General features: G+C 32.2%; 2 protein-coding genes across 2 annotated transcripts; both read left to right on the top strand.

Annotated features, from left to right (window-relative positions):
• Positions 1 to 6991: 6991 nt before the first annotated feature.
• Positions 6992 to 18953, top strand: LOC123694083 (carotenoid isomerooxygenase-like). The gene is made up of 13 exons (XM_045639387.1): positions 6992 to 7176; positions 8610 to 8721; positions 9587 to 9733; positions 12460 to 12570; positions 12909 to 13003; positions 13232 to 13312; positions 13763 to 13843; positions 13971 to 14095; positions 14451 to 14624; positions 15117 to 15273; positions 15560 to 15621; positions 15845 to 15943; positions 18655 to 18953. Exons 1-13 carry the CDS (start codon positions 7092 to 7094, stop codon positions 18835 to 18837), a joined length of 1512 nt encoding a protein of 503 aa, XP_045495343.1. The 5' UTR covers positions 6992 to 7091; the 3' UTR covers positions 18838 to 18953.
• A 3760-nt stretch (positions 18954 to 22713) lies between these two features.
• On the top strand, positions 22714 to 25392 carry LOC123693715 (neuropeptides capa receptor-like). The gene is made up of 4 exons (XM_045638913.1): positions 22714 to 23443; positions 23894 to 24000; positions 24540 to 24647; positions 25258 to 25392. The coding sequence occupies exons 1-4, from the start codon at positions 22714 to 22716 to the stop codon at positions 25309 to 25311; spliced, it is 999 nt and encodes a 332-aa protein (XP_045494869.1). The 3' UTR covers positions 25312 to 25392.
• Positions 25393 to 25451: the final 59 nt, after the last annotated feature.

Genomic DNA, 25451 nt, shown 5'->3' with positions numbered 1-25451 from the left:
AAAGATAGCTTGAGACTTGAGAAAACACTTGTCAATGATTTATTCCTGGAAACCTCTCGGGAACGGGAACTATACGGGTTTTTCTTTAACTTCGCGGGTAAAGCCGCTGGTGGATAGCTTAGTTAAAAAATAAAACGATAAGGGCGATACAAACGTACCTACTAACCTTTTTTATTTTTTGAATGAAAGTAGTTCATTAATCCAGAATAAAAAATAAAACTGTAGAAGACTGCATGTCCAAGTTTTACTCAATACCGATTGGAGGGATTTTTAAAAAACTTTCCTTGTTAAATAGCTTAGTTCTCTGCGATATTTAGGCTCTGACTTATTTGAAGACTGTACTCTAAATAAATATTGTTTTTTTACAAGATTATAATTTAGTGTCATTCATGATGATGAACCTGATAGATTAGAACTAATTATATTTACGAATGTCTAATCATGATCAGTAATTAAATAAATTAATCTAGATTATTTTAGGAATTAAAAAAAGCTTATACCTAATTATAAGTACATAGATAAAATAAGAATTAAATCAAGATATTAAATGATGTAGAGGATTTTTTTTAATTTTATGCCTTTTATTCTGAACTTGCGGACCGCCCCGGCTTCGCCTGTGGTACATTTTTACGCTTTCTCTACTTAAGAACTATCCCTTGACTTGCAAAAACATTTTAATAAAAAAAATTATAGAAATCGGTTCAGCCGTTCACACGTGATGCCGTGACAACGCGAAACGGGTTTCATTTATATATATACAGGTAGATTACTTTATTTATCTTTTAGATGAATTTTGCCAAACTTTCTGGGTCACGCTTGAATTAAATTTAGTGTATTGCAATTTCATTCTATTTTTAGGCCTTGTGAATCGAGTTATACGACATTCATAACTGTAATAAGTACAATAATACCAATTAAATAAATTAAACAAGAAATTGACCTTGAAGGGCTCTTAATCTTTTTATATATTGTCCATTTTTAGAATAAGTACGAGATAACAATGTGACGAAAACTTTGGTTTTACATGTAGTGTCCTGTTAGGCGTTTATATAAAAATAAAAACTTTATTGTTCATTTTATGCCCAAGATATCTTATCGAATAGAAATCGTTTCAATATTTATTTTTAACTAGATTTCCGCCCGCGGCTTCGCCCGCGTTTGCAAAGGAAAACCCGCATAATTCCCGTTCCCGTGGGATTTCCGGGATAAAAACTATCCTATGTGTTAATCCAAGTTACCTTCTATATGTGTGCTAAATTTCATTGTAATCGGTTCAGTAGTTTTTACGTGAAAGAGTAACAAACATCCATACATCCATACTTACAAACTTTCGCCTTTATAATATATATTAAGATCACATCGTCGTAAAAAAGAAGACTGTATTTCTCATTGTTACCTTCTTTAATACAGCCTACTAGTAGCACCCTGTGGTTTTACTGCAATCAAAACCGCTAGTATAGGTCTACCAGAATCTGATGGCATATTTATATTTAAGAAATAAAAGATTTTTATGTGGCAACTTATTTGACAACTATCAAATTGGTTGTCAAATTATTTGTCTTTTTTGCAGTTGATGAATAATTTATAGGATTTTGTCTAAAAAATCTTCGAAAATGTCGAAAAAGCCGCTGCGATCACAAGCAAGAGGTGTTGTTTATAATGTGTATAGAAAAACATTCGATGAAGAAGGGTCAAAAACATCACAATTTTCAATTTTGAAGATTTTATTGGTAAATTGGACTTACCCGTTTTGATACTTTAAATTAAAAAATATTATATGTAGGTAACTATAATATTGTTTGTTGATTAGAATATAATTTTATGAAAACTTATTACAGGAGTTTCCAATACGGCTATTCGTCAAGTCCAAGCTGTCCAAGTCAATTTTATAATGTGTGTATCTGTTAAATACTTACGAAAATAAACATAATTTTATTTTATTTTTATTTTATTTTATAAAAAAATTATAAGTAGTTTTGATCTACATTATCATTATATCGATATTTTCACATGGCATACTGGTAATGAATATACAAATATACGTATGTGTAAATAATAATATGCATTACCTGTATAAAAGTAATATGTATAATTGTATATTATACATGTAAATATGTGGATATCTCATTATTAAGTACAGTATTGTCCACTTATGTAATGTGACTAATGATATTGAGGACAAAATAAAAAATAAGCAGTATCAAGATCGTTCAGTCCATTTTCCCTAGGGTTGCACACTCAAAATTTTGATCTCCCTAATTGCCATCAGATTCTGGTTTACCTATAAAATCTACCATCCCTTTATCCAACACTTTGGGGAAAGAATTAATAAATAGTGGCTTCGACTATTTTATTTAAAACTAGCTTCCGCCCGCGACTCCGTCCGCGCGGAAAAATTAAGAAAAATTAAGATTTTTTTTCTACGTATTTTTCCGAGATAAAAAGTATCCTATTTTATGCCCAGAATAATAAGGTATAATTATACCAAGTTTCATCGAAATCGAACCGTTAGTTTTCACGTGATGCCTGAACATACAGACAGACAGACAGACAGACAAAAATTTTTTTAATCACATATCGATCCAGTAACACCCCCTGCTATTTATTTTTTCAATATTTTCAATGTACAGAATTGACCCTTCTACAGATTTATTATATGTATAGATTTATTCCAAATTAGTTACTGGTTTAGTTGTGAAAGCGTCACAAATAGACTTCTGTATTTTATGTAAGAATGTATTATATGTATGTATTACTTAGAATTTTTTTAATGATATTGTTTACGTTATTTCAATTTTTAATTGTTTATTCTCATTATCAGTTTTGATCCTTGTTCTTGAAAAAGTCATAAAATCGATAGCCAGTTTTTCAATAATTACTTCCTTCTTAATTTTGGTATGTATATTTTTTGATTAATTATAAATTCTCTGTTAGTACGTAGAATTTTAGTACGTAGAAAGTAACTCTGTCTGTCTGTCTGTTACGCTTTCCCGCTTAAACCTCTCATAATTACTGATAAAGATACTCAAATGTAAACATTTGATTTATTAATCGGTTTTATGTTAATGTATTTATGTTTTTATAGGGGTCAACTGTGAATGAAAGACAGAAAAATGTTTTGTGTTTACTTAAAATATGTCATGCAGCAAATATATTTTCAGTCACGTAGTTCTAACTAGTCAAAGTGCATTATAACGTAAAACGGATTTTAACTGTAATATATACTACGGTAGTATAATCACAGATAATTAATAATACTATACTGGTGGGAAAAATAATAAGTACTGTCATTTCTATAGGTACTCGTTCTGTAGAGACCCGCTTGTTAAAAAGGCAAACTTTACACAATTGAAATAAGTTTCAGAAATAGTTTTGTTTTATAGATTCATAAACTATATATTGCTGTAATTATCCTTTGAGGCAATACGAATTGACGTCGTCGTCGCTCGTCGCGATTGCATTTAGTTTTAGGCTGGTTGCAGAGCTTGACCGACCGTCAGTGCGTACCGTCGGTCCTGACGATACGCATCAACAATTATTGTATGACTATGACACTAATGCGCATCACGCATGACAATACGCGTGCGTATGGTCGGTCTAGCTATGAACGGTTTTATGAATTTCCATACATATGTGATATGACAAGCGCGACTGACGTACGCACTGATGGTCGGTCAAGCTCTGCAACCAGCCTTATTGTTCTATTTTTGTTAATATAAAATGAACTCGAGTAATATCTACTGATATAATCTTACTGTATTATAATCTTTTTTTGATAAGGTTTATTAAAAATGGTAATATTCGTATATGAACTGCTTTACTTTTTTAACCCAATAACCCCATTGCCTCAGCAAAGTCGCAAAAAGAGCCAAGAGCATGTCTAGCACTAGAAATATAATCAAATCAAATCAAATCTGTTTATTTGCACGTATATGGTCATACAAAGGTGTTAATATAGAATATAATTATAATTATATAATTATATACAATATAATATAATTCTACATCCGATAAATAACAACTAGAAGACTAGACTAGACTAGACTAGAACTAAAGACCAATGTCAAATTTATTTTTTCAAAATTGTGTGTATGAATTAAATATATTTTTCATTTTCTTTTTTAATAAAATAATTTTGAAGTTATGCTAAACATCTACCTACTTATTATCAGTAACTACTCACTAGTCTGTGCTACTACTACTAACTTACGAAATCACTGTAATAAGCAAAGCCAGATTTCGCCTATTTTAATGAATTCCTCCTTAGTCTATTTATTACTACGGGCATAGCAATCGTGCATCCCTTCATTATACAATACTATAATAGTTTATAGTTTCATATTTTTACACGCTTTTTATTAGCTTCACCTGTATGTTTGTATGTTTGTTTGTAACCGACTTCTTTGGGCGCGATTTTGACCCACTTTAAACGGCCAGATTTCGTTCAAACTTTGTAGGACCGATGACAATACACTAATTTGATAAAATTATTCCATTAAAAAGCGTGTTTTTTAGTTTTTTTTAACTATTTATTTTATTATGTATAGACTATAGATTGAGACTTCTACCTTTCCAATTGCATACGAAACCCCAAAAATCTTGCAAAATATAATTAAAAACCAATGAAAGTCCGTAATACTGTGTCAATTTTGAATAAATTACCAAAAGTAAGAACACATAAATGTTCTTATCGGTACTTGGCCCGAGTCAAACAAGCTTGTTTGAAAATAAAGAAAACACTTCAAAATAAACAATTAGAGGAGTCAACAACCGGTGTATTTGTATTTACGTATTTGGATCACAATATGCTATTGACGCACTTTTCATAATATTATTTTCATAGATTAATGTAGATAAAGATATTATGCTTATAGGTACATTATGGGACATAATTTCTCTAATGATTGATGCAATATTTTAACATATCCTTGGATATGGGAAGCGACGTTTTGCAAATGGTTGAAACTTTGAAAGTAGAGTTATTAAAAAAGGAATAACACTACTTTTAAACATTTACAAGATATATAGATTTTTGATAGATCAATTTTGATATTTTTAAGAAGATATCTTGTCCGTGCATTTAAAAAAAAATTTAGTGGAAAGTCAAAAAAATTTCCTATCACGCATCTAAACAGTCTGAAATTGATTAATATTCGTGGGTTTTTGAGTAATTTAAATATTGATAAGAAAATAATTAATTAGTTTTATCATAATTACTTATGTTTATATTCTTTAACACTTACAGATACAATTATCTTGAGTCACCTTGTCAATTCTCGGGTTCATAACTATCTTTTATTTTAAGTATAGAATATTATTTTTTGTGTATAATTGTTTCAAAAAACTAAGATAGACATTAAATTTTTTTTTCGTCAATTTTTTCAAAAGAGTCCCGTTTAAATTTAGGTTTGCAGGTAAAGGCATATAAACAAAATGTAAAAAAATACATAAATGATAAAAATAATCAACTACTTAGAACCTCTATACTTAGGTTCAAAAATTTCTACATTATAATGCACATTTTACTAATTAGATGTTTGAATTTCGAACCCTTAATCCGTCACTGACAAAATAGTTGTGTCCTTATATTTTGCGTTTGTCCGTACCGTACTTATTAAAATTATAAAACAGTGATATTTTTTGATGAAAATCCATGGAGGGTTGTCGCATAAGAACTACATTTCTTTGGCATACATTATGTATCTATTTACATATTATTATGTAAAATCAACAATGATATTGTAATATTGACATTATTTTAAAAGAGCAACTATTAGGAGTTTCTTGCCGGTTCTTCTCCATAGAGCCTGCTTTTCGAATCAGTGGTAAATGTTATGACGATTCAAGTGCTTTTATAAGAAGTCTAAGGAATAAATAAAAAATAAATGCTTGAGTTTGAGTTTGATGATCTGCCGTTATCATCTTACCTTCCAATGGTTGCATCGTTTTAGGATTCTGCTCTTTGATAAAACTTGGTTGTACCTAAATCGAATAACAGTAGGTAATATCCTGTTTTGATTGTGACGCAAATTTTGCTTAGGTTACTGTTTATTTTATTTGTTTACATTACGGAAACGAAGTTGTTTTATTTTTTATTTATTTTTAAGCTATTACATAGCTTCTATCGCGGGCCTTGAGCGCGAGGACCGAATCGAGAAATTCCGTAACGAAAACACCTCACGCTCCCTACTCCGACGGGCGGAGGTGTGGCTTGAAGGCATAGCATGCAATAGCTTTACCGCGGTAGTCCCCGAGTGCCACACGTCTTTTTTTATTTATTATCACTACATAGTATAAAAAAGTCGCTTTCTCTGTCCCTATGTCCCTTTGTATGCTTAAATCTTTAAAACTACGCAACGGATTTTGTGTGATTCAAGAGGAAGGTTTTAGTATATAATTTATCAGGTTTTAGACAAAGTGGGCGTAGCCGCGGGCGGTAAGCTAGTTTCTATATATAATTATTTTATAAAATAACATGACAATCTTTTAATTATATAAATATTAAAGACTGTATTTGTACTATGGTTATATAACATTTTGTAAGTGGATAAATGAGATATTGAAATAAATAACAGATAAAGAAGCTCGTTTTAAAAGCATATAATGTGTCCTCACTGACGAGTTGACAAATTATCAACTTTTAACGAGTTCTTTTCATTGTTTTTCCCGAAACGTTGGTTTTGGGATACCGTTGTTGAACAATAAAGTGAATATCTTTATTTGATATAATTGCCTAAACATTTTGAATATCAATTAAATGATAAAAGTAATCCACGAGAATAAAGTTTACTTTTCTGTAATATTTTCTGTAACAATGGGTAAAAATGACTTTCAGTACCTATGTCCCTACAGTACGAAACAATGTATGCAATAACAACCTAGGTAATACATATTATGTTATCCAAATTATAACATCATTACATTTACTATCGCGAAAAAGTAAAAATCATTAAAAACGTACAGAACTCGCACCGTTATCTTGTTCCTTTTGACATTCTTTGAGTCGATTTCATGAAGGCGTTGCAGTAGTGTGTACATATGCATTGTGTGCGCGGTTACTGTATTAAAATAAGTAAAGTAAATGCGAAAATATGACAGAATTATACTACGATTTTAGTGTTCTCTTGAGATCCTGCGAACAAGAGATACAGGAACCGATTGAAGGAACTATACAAGGTAATGATGAGCTTTTTAACACGGGAAAAATTAGGATTTGTATAGTTTTTTTCTCGTAAAGACGTTAGAAAAATAACTACTCACAGTTTTTCTTTGTTTTCGTTGAAAAAGTGTATTTATATTTTAAATACCATAATTACCAATGATGTAGCTTAAAAAGCTTAAATTAATTATATTTCCATTGTTATATCTTCTTAATGTTATATCATACAACCCATATGGTATATTTTCTGTTTGCCAGCCACTATATAGTTAAAATTAATACAAATAACAATCCCAAAAACAATTTTTATAAAGAGTGAAAATAATAAAATTATTCAGTGCAAAGCTTTAAGCTTCCTTTGTGTGTTTGTCGTTCCAAAGGTTATATTATCGTATAGAAATCAAAAATATTGGTCTAGCCTTTGAGTGAAGTTAGAGAAACAGTTCAGCCGTTTAAAAGTTGATTGTTATTTATTTTCGGAACACAATATCCTTGATTTTATCAGATGGGTTACTTGACCGTAATTTGTCGACCTTTGCTCCAGATTTTTTTATAGTCCTTTCGTTTATTGTTTGTAGTTATATTAATGTGAAACCTACCTCAATTATTGAACGTTTAAGCGCGTCACACACGGTGAAGATACTTTAATATTTTATGTTAAGATTATCTCTATTATAGTATCTTAAGGTATCCGGTATCAGCTGCAGCGTTCTGACCATCATTTTTCTTTTTGTCATTGCGTACTAAGACCCCTGTAGAACCGCCATCCTGTTACAAATGACCCGAAATTTTGTGGATGATCAGAACGCTGATACCGGATACCTTAAGATACTATAACGTTTTATATTAGAGATTCTTAACATAAAATATTATAGTATCTTCACCGTGTGTGACGCGCTTAATACTATTGTAACAAGAAAGCCTTGGAATGTGTGTAATAATTATAAGCCTATTTAAAATTACATTGAATTCTCATCATAAAATTATGGAGTTTCTTGCCGGTTCTTCTCCATAGATACTGCTTTCCGAATCGGTGGTAAATGTTAAAAATATGTTATGACGATTCAAAAGTACTTTTAGAAGTCTAATTGAGTAAGTAGGTAAATGATTGAGTTTGAATCGATGTTCTTACATAAATGCAAAATTTGCATGAAATTTGGTATAAGTAGAGATATTTTGATACCCGAGGAAGGACATAGGCTACTTTTACCCTGGGACATAGGAGGGGTTTTATCCCACGGGAACGGTAACTAAGCGGGTTTTTCTTTGACTGCGCGGGCAAAGCCGCGGGCGAAAAGCTAGTATTTTAATAAAACAACGCAACCTACCTATGCATTTTAAGCAAAAATTTTTTTGGCAGACTTTCACTTGCTAACCAACTTCAACAGTCATATTATTTAAAAATCTCTTATTGATGAGGTATCTTGAAAATTAATTATAACAATTTTAGGTGAAATACCATCATGGATCCGTGGCAGCCTCCTGCGAAACGGTCCTGGCCGGTTCAAAGTTGGAAATTGTGAATACAAACATATTTTTGATGGATCAGCCCTTTTACATAGGTTTGTATAACTTGGCTACTAAAATACTTAAATTAGATCCAGTCTCCACTTATAGGTTCTGTCAGTCTCCAGGTTGTCGCGGAAAAGTCGTTTCTGTTAAAAAAATTCCATTCCATAAAATTTAAGATATTAAATACTTAACAAACTTTATAGGTAATTTATACATCAACTGTAAAATTAGGTAACAAAAAATCTCTCAACTTTATCTCATTATTACTTCCAAAATGTCTAGATGACAATCTATTTGTAGACGATGTTCTGTTAGAAATATTAGATTTCTACTGTTAACTAATTGTATTTCGTACTGCCTTGTTTTTTCGTTTAGCCGTAACAAACAAAACACTTGTATTGAATACAACAAACAACGGACTCACTCCAATTTCATTTATTTTTTTTATTTTTATGATGAGTCATTTTAAAGTGTCCTTAAATACCCGTTATGGACATTTAAAGGATACATGATACGGGATCAGTGAACAAAGAATTGTTTAATTTATATATAAGGAAATAACCTTTGTGATTATGTTTCAATGCTATCGGAATCAGATTCAAACCGAATCTTGAGTTTTGGTTTGATGTATAAGAAATCAAGTTGTATTATTTTGTATGCATGCCTGATTGTTACAATCATCTTGTCTTTTGTAGTTAGCATATTATTAGAAAGTAAAAGTGAAAATTGGCTTTGTTAAATCAATGTCAGAAATCTTTTCTCCCTTCGTATACACAAAAAAAAACAGGTGCCTACTTTAATCGAAAGAATTTTCCACATACATCGTACCACTTTTATTAGTGCACTTTACAACCTACGTATTAACCTACGTACCTACTTACCTTTTTTTATTTTGATGTTTACATTTTTTCCCAGATTCGCAATATACGATGGCCAAGTGACGTACCAATGTCGGTTTCTCAGCTCCAACACATACAAGAAGAACCAAATCGCCAATCGGATTGTCGTACAAGAGTTTGCTACAAAGGCAGTACCAGATCCTTGCCGGACTATATTTGATAAGTAAATATTCTAGTTTTGTAAATCATAGATAATATTATCAGCTCTAATTTTTTTATAAATTCGAATTTGGTCTTAATTTTACGATGTTTCAAATTAAATTTGTTAAAAAACGATTATTCCTGTCGTGCCTTACATGAAATCTGTTAAGAACTTAGGTTTACATATGGATGAGACTCTGTCATGGTCTGTCCACCTAAAAAATATCAGCAAAAAAATATTTTGGACTGCATCTAGTCTGAGAAGGTTGCGCAACTTTTTGCCTATTCCCACCAAGATTATGCTGGCTCAGTCCTTAATGCTGCCCATACTGGATTATGCTGACGTGTGTTTTTCTAACCTCACCCAAGAGCAACTCGATAAAATGGAGCGCTTGCAGAACCTTGCTGTACGTTTTGTTTTTGGGTTGAGGAAGTATGACCATGTTACAGCGTTTCGGTCGCAGTTAAAATGGTTACCCATCCGCCACCGCCGTAATGCCCATGTCCTTTCGCTCCTGTACTCGATACTATTTGATCCCCGTATCCCTTGCTACTTAAAAAATAACTTTGAATTTTTATCTGCTAGGAGTTTGAACCTGCGATCTAATGAGAACCTAATGCTAACTATTCCAATTCACTCTTCCAAATTTTACAGCGCCTCTTTCAGTGTAAAAGCTGTGCAACTTTGGAATGCTTTACCCACTAGTATTCGGAAAGCACAAACGCTGGAGTCTTTTAAAAAATTGGTAAAGGATCACTATTTGCAAAGCTGCTAATCTTCACTGTTATTATTATTTTTTTTTCTTTGTTTTGTTTTTGTTTTTATCTGCTTTTATTTTTCTTTTAAATGCACTCACCTTTATAATTGTGTGTGTGTGTGTGTGTGTGTGTTTTGTTTTTATTATCTTTGCCTCAATTTATGTGTGTTTTTTTTTTGTAATTATTGTTATCTTTTTTCCTTTTAACCTATTACGCTGATATGTTGTCTTCTTTTTTTGTTTCTGTGTACACTATCTTCCCAATTTTGTAATTGTATTAACTTTCTGCTTTTATTTTTTGGTTGCTTGGAAGAAATTGCTGTTAAGCAATAAAGCCGCCAATTGCTTAGTATAATATCCTGATTTTGTCAAACTTTGTGTGTGCAATAAAGAGTATATAAATAAATAAATAAAAAAAGTGAAGGTAAAAGATTACCTACATAATAATGTGTTTTTTAAAGTTTTGAGTCTGCAAAACAATAATTTCTAATTACTAGATAATAGTGTAGATATAGGAGCTTGACCGATAGCATAAAATCTGCATGTGACGTCAGAATAACATGCTTCGTTCTAATGCTTAAACGCATTAGATCGAATCATTTAATAGATAGTTTTTATCATTTTAATTTCTGGATGTATAAGATCCGGTTAATATATTTAGAATCAGACTGAAACAAACTACGTAACATGAAATTTATTTTATGCGGATACCCAAATAGACTTGCACATTATGTCCGTCAGCGATATTTCCGATAAACTGCAAATCTGTTAAAAATATTTATATTTGATAACGTGGACGTAAAAAAATCTGTATTTTGTATAAATTGTACCAATTTTAAGTACCTATGTGCTAAAGATATAATGTGTACATGAGTTGTTACACTTATTTTTAAGGATTTGTGCTTTGTCGTTTATTATATCGTATTTATCTATTAAATATATGTAGTATTTTCTTCTATTATCTAGATAAACAATGACAAATGTATGTACATCGTCAGAAGAAATTACATATTTAAAAATAATTATGTTTACTTAAACATTCATTTGTTTTGTTAACAATTAATATTAAATTAAAAGACAATAACGTTATCAAATAAATTATGCAGTTGCATATAGGTAATAAGCTAAATAACAATAGCAATAATCATATTGTCGTATGATTGCAATGAAGTTAGTAACGGACTGGAGTCCGAGGGTCAGAGAAATTTTTGTGAAATCTGACAATCTCAGCTATAATTGGCGAATGTTTGATAACAAGCTGATTAATAATAATTGATTACTCGTAATCGGATTATACATTTATAACATCACGTGCGAATGTGATTTGATAATGAATGTTTTGGTTACATGTGTACTTATAGTACCTATAATACTTGGTACAAATTGAACAATTAGCTCGGATTATTTATTAAATTTATCTTCTATAAAATTTCCATGGTGATGGTATAAAAGTCTATTTGATAGAATGATCACTTCGTCCAACTATCGCATATTTTCGAGCGGATGAATATTTATATAAGAAACCTCCTATAAAATGCAATAGCAATTACAATGCCTTTACGCGTGAAAATGCGGCCGGATTTTCTCATCTATTATATGTATCCTATGTACGGGTACCTACTGTATGCTAATAACATAAATTAAAAAATCCAGCACCATCGCTAGTTTTTAAAGTCCGGCAATCAACTCTTCTTCTCTACATAGATTGTTAAAAATAATAATTATGATATTTTACCATCAAAATTCGACGACAAATCACAAGCGTGGTGTATTTTAGTCTGAAGACTGTACCCTCACAGGAGGTTTGTGTCTCTGCAGTGGGAACTTAACAGTGGCTAATGCGGATAAATAAATAAAATTAAAAAATATGAAAAAACTAAACTAAGTACGAGGTAAAATACAGAAAAAATACTGTCGAAATTAGAACCTTCTTTGCTCGAAGTCGGTTGACAAAGAACGAATTATAATTTTTCTCTTACCTTTCTTGCAGATTCTCCAGTGTGTTCAATCCGGCTGACCACCTGACGGATAATGCTGTTATATCCGTGTACCCGTTTGGTGACGAAATGTACGCTCTCACTGAAGTGCCACTCATTTACAGGTAAGACAAACTTACATACCTTATATAATATAATTTGTCTATTCCTGTTTAGATTCCTGTGTGAAATTTCTTGTCATTTAAAGGGAATAAACTAATAAAGTATTAATTTATCAGATAAGTTAATCATTAATACAATGTCAACGTGAAATTTTCTTTTATAGAATAAAAATTATTTATTCTTATAATATACAATACAATCTACAGACCACCTTGATAATTTGATATATATCTATGTACGTAGGTATACTGAGGGCTGAGGCTGCGTTACTGTTTTACGGGTCTGATATTGTTTTTAGGAGCCAAATCATAATAATAAGTTTATTTTATAACAATTCCAGAATTGATCCAGTGACCTTAGAGACAATGGAAAGGAAAAATCTAATTCATTCGGTAGTAGTGTCGCACACGGCGCATCCACATGTAGATTCAAATGGTGAGTTTTCTATGGGAAAATATTTAAGACACTGCACTATTATTCAAGCAAAAGTTGTAAGGAATCTAAATTAATTTAGTTACATATACTTATCGATAAAACTTAGGTACATTATACCTACCCGTATTAAAGACACACATTGGCTCGACAATCTTTTCATGTTTTATCTAAGGATTTGATCTTAAAATCTATTTTACCTTTAAATAAATGTTATTTGGTCAATTTCAGGTGACGTATACAACGTCGGCATGCACGTGGTAAAGGGAAGATTAAAACTTTTGGTCGTCAAATTTCCGTTTACTGAAAAAGGTGACTTTTCTCTCTTAGCGATAAGCTTACCACTTTTCAAATGTCTCTTCTGGTATTTCATTTCACGAATATAATATGAATGTTTTAATCAATAGTATAACTCTGCCCCTGAAATCACGTTATTAAAATGATCGAAAAAAATTAAGTATTAAAAATAAAATTATAAAATATTAAATTGTGAAAGGTGTTTATATCTATAATATCTATAATCTTTATGTTAAACTAGCGGTCCGCCCCGGCTTCGCCCGTGGTACATGTTTACGTTTTCTCTACATAAGAAACATCCTCGTACTTCAAGGAATATAATAAAAAAAGAATTATCGAAATCGGTTTAGCCGTTCTCGAGTTATGCGCTTACCAACACATTTTGCGATTCATTTTTATATATAAGATAAAATAAAAATTGAGTCATATTCGATTTTTCTAATGTGTGATTGCTTTGCGTTTCAGGTGATATGTTTGAATCGGCACAAATCGTGGCAACTGTGAATCCCAGATGGTACATCCACCCTTGTTATATGCATTCATTTGGTAAGTTAATATTTGGTTTATTTATTTTGCAAAGCATTTAATTTTTTAATTTGCATTGCTAGCAAATTTAGCGTTCATTACAATCAACGTATAAGAAACTTACGCACTTTTATATTTATCTTTACAGGTATATCAGAAAATTATTTCATTTTAATCGAGCAACCTTTAACGTTGTCCTTGTCAAGTTTTGTTAAGTGCCAATTAAATGGAGACGCCTATGCAAGCGCCCTACAGTGGTATCCAGAACATGAGGTAATTTTCATTTATTACAAAGAAAATAACGAATACTAGAATATAAAATTTTATAAACCGGATGATTTTGTTTCGTTGAAAGCGTTAATCTTAGAAATTATTGTTTCGGACAGAAAAGTTTTGCATAGCCTACAAGAGCATCAGTGAAAATTTTGCTAAATTTACTAAGAATATATCGCATCTTATCGACTCCCACCGGGACACACGGGACAGTCGCGGGCATATCTTGAAAAAATGTCCTGGCCATGAGCTAATATTATACAATTAAGATTCCAACTATGCTTTAAATAAAGAAAGTTTTGAAAGAAATTAAAAAATTATAGAAACGAAAAACTATATAATACTATAATTACAGACACACATACTGCTAATCAGCCGCACCGACGGCAGTGTCAAGAGATACAGAACGAAGACGATATTCTTCCTGCACGTCATCAACTGCTTCGAGAGGAACGGCAAGTTGTTTGTCGACATGTGTACCTACCAGGATGCTAAGATCATTGACGCCATGTATGTGGATGCAATCAAGGTAAGAATTATACTATTTTAGCAACGAAATAATTACATCGATAGACTTGATTTGTGTGGTTTCCAGACCAGGAATAGCATTAGTAATAATCCGGTTTATATGGGTCAGGTCTCATGCTCGTTAGGCTAACTCTTGAACTACCGCACGGACCGAGCGAGCGAAGCGAGCGTGCCGCGGTAGCGGCCGGCGTAAATATTCAAATAGGTAGCGAAGAGCGAAGCGACGAGCGTGTTAGGTTAACTCTCATCCTAACCCGATCAGCCATTTGTTTTAGAAAATCAGTCAACCTAACTTTTTATAATTCAATAATATAATATGATGATCGATACCTAATAGGTATGCAAAGCAATGTTGAAAGCAATGAGACAAAGCAATAATTATTGCTAATGTAATGAAAACCAACATTTTGAAACATCCAGAATCTGATGTACAATTCATTAATTTTAACACCATTAACTTATAATTTCCATACTCTGCTTATCATGATTACAGTCCAACCACAATAACTTGGACTACGCCAAATGGTGTGACACAAGACCACGGCGGTACGAAGTACCGCTCGATGCGCCAGAGATGAGCATGGTGGAGAGTCGCCTTATAGTTGATATCGGTTGTGAAATGCCCAGGATTAATTATGAACTACATAATGGTAAGAAAAAAGAAAGAGAAAAAGAAACCATTTATATGAAACCAAGAAACACACACAAACAAAAAACAATTAAAAATTGGTAATTTGATCAAGGTAGATTTGTATTTTAAAAGTTAATAAAAAATCTACTACCTAGGTACCATTTCTTGAAATATCTACGCTTAATTATAAAAAGGCATAATTGTCAATGTTCGCCTTAAAATATCATATTTTTATTGCTTGATTTTGAACACTCTATACATATTATTCTTTCATTCTAATAGTAACGTGTTGATGCTTTTTTCAGGCCGTCCTTATAAATTTTTCTATGGAAATATAGCAGATATAACAATCCCGCAGGTTGGTGCTGTAAGTAAAATTCAAATATTTCTCTATTTTTTGACAACGTATGATTTTTTTTATAAAAATAATCTAATAACCTTAAATTATCTATAGGACATCTAAATCAAAATTTTGAAACTGAAATTAAGTGTTCTGGCCCTTCAATGAGTATTTCGCATTTTGATTGGAATATAATTAAATGGTGTGCTGTAAAGGGATGAGATATAAAAGTAATTATGTATCGTTACAGCTTGTTAAAGTGAACACGGATACAGGTGACGTGATCACTTGGAAGGAGACGAACAGCTACCCCAGCGAGCCCGTGTTCATACCACGACCTGGTGCAGTGGTAATTATGAATTTTTCATCAATTTTTTAACGACTTATAAAGAGTAAAAAATAGCCCACGATTATTCTTATGTAGTATAGAGTTTCCAGGCTAGCTTGAATAGACGGTAATTTATTAGATATTTCCATAATGGAAAAAAGTAAATAGGGATACATCACGACGATGAAGCAACAATACAGGGTGTCCCGTAAGTAGTGGACCAACGGGTAATGGGGAGTAGAGGGACTTATTATCTAACAAAAATACTAAAATTTATTGTCCTAAACCATATAGTTTTTGATTTATGCTTTATTTTCAAAATTTGATAAAAATATCATCCACGTAAGCTTATAGTCCGTTCGCGTTAAGAAAATAGTGAGTCATCGTTGTCCGCCGGCTGAAAACTGAAGAATCTAGCGATACTGAATAGTGATGTAAGTAATTTTAAGACATTTTTTTTCCATTAATAATAATTTAATGTTTAAAAAAATGTTTGTACTTTTTCTCCACTGTGAATACACCCTCATCCTGTAGTTGCACTGATGACTCACTATTTTCTTAACGCGAACGGACTATAATATGAACTTTTACCATTTCTGTTTTTATTTTATTCTTATTTTTTTGTTCAAGGTTGTTAAGAATACATAAGTCTTTCTAATTAAAATGATACTCAAGCATAATTAACAACAACAACAAAATTAGACCAAAAAGTAGGTAAACTTTAACGTTTTAAAAATTTACGGACTGAAGTTTGAACAAAGCTGGTGTAAAAAAAATGTATGGTGACCCTGTGGAACTTTGTTTTAAAAACTTCTACATCTCATACAAATTACAAAAAGGTATAATTGTGTGGTATAAAGTATTTAAAAAAATGTTAAATTGGCGTTCAACATTCAAATTAGAAATTATCAGGTAGTCAACTCATTAAGTTATTCCGAGAATCATTGCCTTTATGGGCGCGCGCTGGAATTATTTTGTATTGTTTCTGGCCAATCATAGACGATACTTGAACCCACTATGATTTTCTTTGACTTTCAACTATTTCAGTGACTTGCTTATAGCTCGGAACTACACGCGTGTTTAGCTTGAATCCGTCATTACGATATTATTCTTTGTTGAAGTGCGATTGAATTGGACACTGATTTTTCTTGTGATTTGGATATTGTTCGACTTTAGTTTTTTGAAGGAAATTGCCTAATACATACACTCCACGTGAAAATGCAGAAATGTTATAAAAATTATTGACTTAAAAAATTTTTGATCCAAGCATAAGCATCTCTCGACAAAAATTTATTCGTCGTTGTTATTCACCTGGTATTAATGCTTGCTCACTCGTACATGATACGGGTGTAAATTACTTCTCTTCAATATGCGATGCACTGTACTTCTTGGTACACCAGTGCGTCTAGCAATACGGCGAGTACTAGTTGAAGGATCTTCTTCTACTTCTGTCAATATTAGACGATCATCGACTGATCTAAGCCTTCCTATTCGATTTCCAATTCCAGGAATACGACCTTCATGGTATGCGTTATTTACTCTGAGAAAAAATCGGTGATCAGGATAGCAATCCCGATTGGGATAACGCTCACGATAAACACGTGTTGTTGTCGAGCATTTCCATCACTGAGTCCATAAATAAAAAACATTTTTCTGCATATTCACATGGAGTGTACGTATTAGGCATTTTTCTTCAAAAAACCAAAGTCGAACAACATCCAAATCACAAGCAAAATCAGTGTCCAATTCAATCGCACTTCAAAAAAGAATAATATCGTAATGACGGATTCAAGCTAAACACGCGTGTAGTTCCGAGCTATAAGCAAGTCACTGAAATAGTTGAAAGTCAAAGAAAATAATAGTGGGTTCAAGTATCGTCTATGATTGGCCAGAAACAATTCAAAATAATTCCAGCGCGCGCCCATAAAGGCAATGATTCTCGGAATAACTTAATGAGTTGACTACCTGATAATTTCTAATTTGAATGTTGAACGCCAATTTAACATTTTTTTAAATACTTTATACCACACAATTATACCTTTTTGTAATTTGTATGAGATGTAGAAGTTTTTAAAACAAAGTTCCACAGGGTCACCATACATTTTTTTTACACCAGCTTTGTTCAAACTTCAGTCCGTAAATTTTTAAAACGTAAAATTTTACCTTCTTTTTGGTCTAATTTTGTTGTTGTTGTTAATTATGCTTGAGTATCATTTTAATTAGGAAGACTTATGTATTCTTAACAACCTTGAACAAAAAAATAAGAATAAAATAAAAACAGAAATGGTAAAAGTTCATATTAAGCTTACATGGATGATATTTTTATCAAATTTTGAAAATAAAGCATAAATCAAAAACTATATGGTTTAGGACAATAAATTTTAGTATTTTTGTTAGATAATAAGTCCCTCTACTCCCCATAACCCGTTGGTCCACTACTTACGGGACACCCTGTATATCAATGTTACCTATAATGATAATATAAAAAACGGGGAAGACAAATGAATGTTCAGAAAGTTTTTGAAATAATTGAATCGACGTATTTGTATCGTTTGAAATAAGAGTTGAGAGATCTGTTTTATTAAAATTGCATTATATCAGCTAATACATCGCATTAACTCTAAAATTTAAATCACTAGAAGTATAAATATTATTTACAATATGTTGGAAAAACATGAGTAATCCCAAAATGATTATGCCTTTGAATACAAATCTTTATAAAATAATTTCAGGATGAAGATGACGGCGTCCTCGTCAGTGCAGTTCTATGGAGTGATGACGAAAATGCGATAGATCTCATAGTTTTGGATGCGCGCACGATGCAAGAGTTGGGAAGGGCCAAGTTTAGGACCCCCTCACCTGCCCCTAAGTGCTTGCACGGATGGTTCAAATCAGACACACCTTTGGTTACATAAACGATATTATATACCCTTATTGATTAGTTTTATGTTGACTTTTTAGTCTTTTCTACAAATGTGATAAAATGTTTAATCTTATATTCGTTTATTAAAGGTTCTATTATAAATTTATTATTATTGAAGTGAAACTTCTTTATCGGGGTTGGACAAAAATTTAGTGTAACATTTTTGCGTTACGCTGTAGGCGTGACATTTTTGCGTTACGCCGTAGGCTTGACAATTTTGCGTTACGCCGTAGGCGTGACATTTTTGCGTTACGCGCCAACTTTTTCATCCCTAAGTTTCACTTCTTACGTGTGTACTCTAGTACACGCACACATTTTTTTATTGGCTGTATATGGCAAATGCTGTATATTCCTTAGTTGTATGTAATTCGTTACAAAGAAAATTTAAGCTTTCTTCTACGAAAATCTGAATGATAAACTTGAAGGTTTGAAGTCGTGTTACCGAAAGATATTGTTATTTTGATATTAAAAAGTATTGATTAAATTTTGTTTTAATTTCATGATATAACCAATTCCCTGTTCATTCGTATAAGGGCTGATTTTTCAATCCATAGTTAAAACGTATCCGCCTAATAAAGTATTACACGATAATATTAAAATGTCACCCGTAAACTGCCAAATACGGCCAAAGAATACATTTTTGAAATGGTAGTTTAGTACGTTATTCGACGAATAAGTATTAACCAAGGATTGAAAAATCAGCCCTTAGAAATAGAAGTAAACTTATCCTTTCGAAAATTAATTAAGTCTATCAGTCTACATTTGCACTGCCAATATTTGTTTTTAAATTTAATCCACTTAGCAGTAACGCAAATATAATATTATACCGTAGCTAACAAGATGGCAAAGTTGTAGCGATATTGCTTTTTATATAACAAAAAAGATGTCTAGGACCACATGAATTAGTTTTTGTGCAAGAGTCGTTCAGATTTTTTATATTTAATCATTTATTGCACACACAAAAGAAATAGAGACACATAAGAGCAGATAATAGGAAAATAATGTGTACAAACGGTGGCCTTATCGCTAGGTAGCGATCTCTTCCAGGCCACCGTATATAATATGTAAGGAGAGACGTTAAAAGTTTTTTATAAATGTTCTATGAATCAAATTGATATAACAGATTAATAAGCTTAATAAAAGCCTTTGCTGGATTGGGAATCAATTGTACTGTGCATTCATACGAAGCATCAAGTTTTTGTATATTTTTGGAAGGATAACAGACTTCTATTCATTTTATTAAAGAAAAAATCAATACATATAATAAAATTCTAGAAAAGCGGTGTCTGTACAATGAAAATATGGAAAAAAAAATTAGCAGGTGTTATTACTAAATCGATCCCAAACCCAAAACTGTAGTTAAAAAAATTTTTGTCTGTTTGTCTGTTTGTCTGTATGTTCGTGCACGCTAATCTCAGAAACGGCTTATCCGATTTAGATGCGGTTTTCACTAATATATTGGAGTAATCTTCATTTAACATTTAGTGTTTATTTCATGTCAATCGGTTCGTAAACAAAAAAGTTATAACCATTTAAGTATTCACGGCGAACATTTGCTAAGGCATTCTATTTATTGTACACTGTACAGTGTACGATATAAGTTATCTGTTACAGTTATTCCTATAAATGTCCAGGTGATCATATCGAAAGTCCCCAAGGGTGGGGGGGAGAGGGGTAAGCTGAAGTAGTAGGGGGGAAGGGGTCAAATTAGAATTATGTTTTTTCTAGGTAAATTTTATACATAAAATGTCCTTTAAATTATGTCGATTGTCGTATTATATTTTTGACTCCCGACGCAAAAAGATGGGTGATGAGTGTTTGACAACTATATGTGTATAATACATGTTTGTGCTACCGTAGCTCGCTAACAGGTAATCCGAATTTGATGCGGTTTTTTTTGTTAGGCAGCATATTTTCAGACGCTGGTTCTTAGATAAAGTGTACTTATCAAAATAGGTTCATCCATTTATTATATCTAGGTATATAGGGGTAAAAGTGAAATGAAAGTGAACGACCAAATGAAAGTAACAATAAGTCAAATTTTATCAAAATCGGTTCATCCATTTATTTGATATAGGTATAAAAGTGGTAATAAAAAAATGAATTTTGTCAAATATACTCAAGTGACATATCAAATGAAAGGGCATGACGTGTAAAGTATAATTAGACATATTTAATCAAAATCGGTTCATCCATTTATTATACCTATATATGGGTAAAAGTGGGAATGAAAAAAACGAATATTGTCAAATATGAAAGTGCATAACGGGTGAAGTACAGTTAGTTATATTTTTATCCAATTCGGTTAATCCATTTATTAGATTACAGCGGTAAAAGTGGAAATGAACAATAATCGAATGTGGTCAAATAATATACTCCAGCGGGGCATATGAAAGGGCAAAGTGTGAATTACAATTAGTCATATTTTATCGAAATCGGTTCATCCGTTTATTACATTTAGGGCACTTTAGGGGCGACAGTGGGTATAAATAAACCAAATGGAGCATCAAACGACAGGATATGACGTGTACAATGTACATATAGGTACAATTACGTATAGATATGGTTTACATCAAAATCGGTTCTGCCATTTACTAGGGGTGGAAAGGAAAGGGTTAAAAATCTGTGAAAGAAGAGGAGATATGGGAGCGAGAGGATAGCCACACCCTGGAAATTTTGAACTCTACTCAAAGCCACATAGGCCTGGCCCTTGGAATTTTTTTTTCCTAAATATACCACTTCTTTTGCCACTGTGGTCCATTACAATTTGGGCACGGTTACGGCCCAAATCAATATGATGTAGGAATGTAATATGGAGGTACATTTGATAGTTCGGTCTCGCTCACTTGAAAATATTACATGAAAATAAGAAACAGAAGTTTAAAAATTTAAAAATTAAAAAAAAATCCCAAAGCAACGAAGATAAAGGAATAAATCATTTTTCAAACTTCCCGACGATCTTAAAAATTAAGTACCATTCTAAAAAAAATATTTATAGAGGTATATATGATATTATATTATGATAATGTTGGCATGGCAGCCCCGACGACTTGGTTTTTTTTATAAATATTTAAAATGGTATTTATTTTTAAAGATCGTCGGGAAGTTTGTGAAATTATTTATTCCTTTTTCTATGCACTTTTCTTCGTTGCGTTGGGTTTTTTTTTATTTAATTTTTATTGCACGGTCTAAACGGTTTAGTTACTACAGGCGTGAGACAGGAAAGATCTGATTTGGATTTGGTGCTGGATTTGATAAGAACTGAGTATCGATTAAGCTGATCAGTTGCTGCACGATACATTGTTAATAACATCCATACAAGGAAGGAAGAAATTTGCTCGCCTCCCCCCTGGTGCTTAAAAATAATATGACATAATGTAAAAGAAATACATACATAGAAAATTAATAAGGCATTTATTTTTTTTATTTTTTAGCACAGTTCGGTAATAAATTTTACTATCAGTTCTTTTAATTATTTATGGTAGTACGTGTTTACTCAATAATTAAGTTAATTAGTAACTACTATGCAGTCACTATTCCACGCGGACGAAGTCGCGGGCACAGCTAGTATTAAATATTATTATATTATAGGATATTATTAAAGAAAAAGAAAGTAGTTTACTTATTCAAGGTAAAAAATAACTGAAACATCAAGGATAATTAGTATATAATTACACTGTCAACAGTATAATTTTTCGGAAGTTTAATCCACTTAATCGAAGTGCACACTTTAATGAGCAAACACGATGAATACAATTACGTGAATGAGCAAACAGCAGTATGGCGTACGCGTGCCTCAAAGAATTATTAGTTTTCTACAGTGATACACCTATCGCTACACTTACCAGGGACCCTTTATGTACTTATCATGAATTCCACACGAAAGGAAGAAGATGACTTGGAAGCCTGGTCCCACTTTCTCGTCAAAGCTTTTGAGGAAAAATCACAGTGGATTGACGTATGCTGCGTCGTTATAATGGTCATAATTTTCTTTGTTTCCATTATTGGTAATGTGCTTACTTGCTACGTGATCTACTCAGTGAAATCGATGCACACAGCGACCAACTTCTATCTCTTTGATTTGGCAGTGTCCGATTTAATAGTGACGTTTTTTATAATATTCGATATCTATGACTATTTAACTGACTTCTCCAACTTCGGGGAGAACATGTGTAAACTGAAATTTTTCTTTGCCGTGATTTTGTGGAACAATGGTATTCTAGTGATGACTATTCTTGCGATTGAGAGATATATAGTGATTTGGTACCCGATGCTACTAAGTTCTTCTCCGGTTTGGAAGAGAGTGACTAAAGTGATAACTATCATTTGGATAGTGGCTATAATGGAATCACTACCCGAGCTTTGGACGGTCGGTTTTATAAAGACTAAAAAGGTGTCTATCTGCTTTACTGTGCCAACAGAAATAGCAAGAAAAATCAGCGGTGTTCTGGCTCTAGTAACCTTCGTCTTTCCTCTCATGATTATGATATTCGTTTACGCAATGATTGCTTTTAAAGTGAATGATAATGAAAAATCTAATTCGAGTGGCAAAATATTCAATCATCGTGATAACAGACGTAAAGTGAACAAAATTATTAGTAAGTGGGATGTTTTTGTTTTAAATGCAAAGTACTTAATTGAAACATAAAAGGTAACATTATGTCAATTTTGGAACTAATTTTGTGCATAATATCCTACTCCTACTAATATTACAAATGCGAATTTGTAATGCGAGTTTGTGAGAATGTGTGTGTGTTTGTTACTCTTTCACGCAAATTCTACTGAACCGATTACAATGAAATTAAGCACACATATAGAGAGTAACTTAGAATAACACATAGGATAAATTTTATCCCGGAATCTCACGGGAACGGGAACTTTGCGGTATTCCTTTGATAACGCGGGCGAAACCGCGGGCGGGAAGCTAGTTGTGTTAATAAGTATGTTCTGAAACTTTTTTTTAATTGCGAGGAACGTATGGTTCTAATTTCACCTGTGAATGATTTAATATAAATGTTATGAATGATAATATAATCTTTTTAAATATTTTTCAGTAGCACTGACGGCGTCATTTCTGGTCTGTTGGTTTCCATTTTTTGTGTATCGCATTATAATATTTGCCTACGACATAAGTCAATTGATGGAGTTTGAATGGGTAAGACATTTGCCATATAACCGATATTCTTCCTTTGTATTTACATACCATCCATCATGTGTTTGAAAACATCAATGCTCAAGGCTCGTTATCATCGTCATCGTCAGACGTCAATCATTTCTGTATCGTCACTGCTCGTACCAGTGACGGTACAGAAATGATTTAAAATTACATTTCATTTAATACATTTTCGATTTGCTTAAGCTACTCCCCTAGAACTAACTTAGACAAAGTAACAATTACAAAACGATAAGGAAGTTAGAAATCGCAAAAATGTATGGGATTGACATACGCCGCGTTAGATCACGTGGTCTATCTAATGTCAATCCCATACATTTTTGCGATTTCTAACTTCGTTATCGTTTTGTAATTGTTACTTTGTCTAAGGCCCCTGTCCCCCTTGATTTAACCGATTTCACTTGACATTCGTAATTCATAAGAGCGCTTATATTTTATCTGTCTTTACTGTCCTGCTTTGAATCAATCGGATATACTTAATCTAACTGTGATAATCGATGAATTTATTTCTTTGCTTTCAGTGGTGGAGTACAGGATTCAGAGTACTTTTAATAAATACTTGGCTCAGCGTTGTATTGAATCCCATTCTCTTCAGCTTGATGTCAACTAAGTTTCGTAAAGCTTTAAAGGTAATTTCTCGTTTAAGATATTTTTTGTTCTTTTATTTGACCAATTTTACTGCCTTTTTACCTTTATATTTATGAATATCTCTATATTAATAAGTATAATCGGATAATCCACACTTAATATTATAAATGCGAAAGTAACTCTGTCTGTCTGTTACTCAATCACGCCTTAACTACTCAACGAATTTGCATGAACTTAGGTATAGAGATATTTTGATGCGAGAAAGGACATCTAGGATTACCCCGGGATATAAGATAGGTTTTATCCCGGAAATCCCACGGGAACGGAAACTATGCAGGTTTTTCTTTGACTGCGCGGGCGAAGCCGCGAGCGGAAAGCTAGTACCTAATAGATATATAGGCATTGTTTATTCTGCCTAAACGAATTCTTCTCCTTCATTGTTGAACAACTGTTATTAGAGACGGCTCTACATTCGAAAAATTTGTTTAGGTTCCGCAACTATTTAATTTATTACTTGTTTGGTAATTTCTTATTACTAACTCTCTTTCAACTTTGAACCGTAATATATTATTATATGTTTATGAAGCCATGCCTACTTTAGTTTTGTACCTATACCTCATGTAAAATAGGCATTTATTCATTTGTTTTCAGATGTTGTGGACACGGAAGATGCGTAAGCAGAAAACAAGCATAATAAGACTTTAAAAATTAACGTCATTGTAAAAGTATACAAGGAATACCAATAGAAGATTAGACAACGCTGTTTGTTCGTAGTATAAATATTGCTCCAGGTGGTAGAGATAAGAGTTGTTTCGAAATCGATATATTTACACTAAATTTGTGAT

Source organism: Colias croceus, chromosome 8, assembly GCF_905220415.1.
Source record: "Colias croceus chromosome 8, ilColCroc2.1".
NCBI classification, from domain to species: domain Eukaryota; kingdom Metazoa; phylum Arthropoda; class Insecta; order Lepidoptera; family Pieridae; genus Colias; species Colias croceus.
The sequence above is the reverse complement of the archived record's forward strand: the minus strand, read 5'-3'. Positions and strand labels throughout refer to the sequence as shown.

Bases quoted from the DNA above. Each gene is read 5' to 3' on its own strand.
- LOC123693715 (XM_045638913.1), top strand. From the start codon at position 22,714: ATGAATTCCACACGAAAGGAAGAAGATGACTTGGAAGCCTGGTCCCAC. The intron at 23,444-23,893 runs GTAAGTGGGATG...TTTTTAAATATT, and splicing joins TAAAGTGAACAAAATTATTA to TTTCAGTAGCACTGACGGCG. The intron at 24,001-24,539 runs GTAAGACATTTG...CTTTGCTTTCAG, and splicing joins AATTGATGGAGTTTGAATGG to TGGTGGAGTACAGGATTCAG.
- LOC123694083 (XM_045639387.1), top strand. From the start codon at position 7,092: ATGACAGAATTATACTACGATTTTAGTGTTCTCTTGAGATCCTGCGAA. The intron at 8,722-9,586 runs GTTTGTATAACT...ATTTTTTCCCAG, and splicing joins GGATCAGCCCTTTTACATAG to ATTCGCAATATACGATGGCC. The intron at 13,004-13,231 runs GTGAGTTTTCTA...GGTCAATTTCAG, and splicing joins TCCACATGTAGATTCAAATG to GTGACGTATACAACGTCGGC.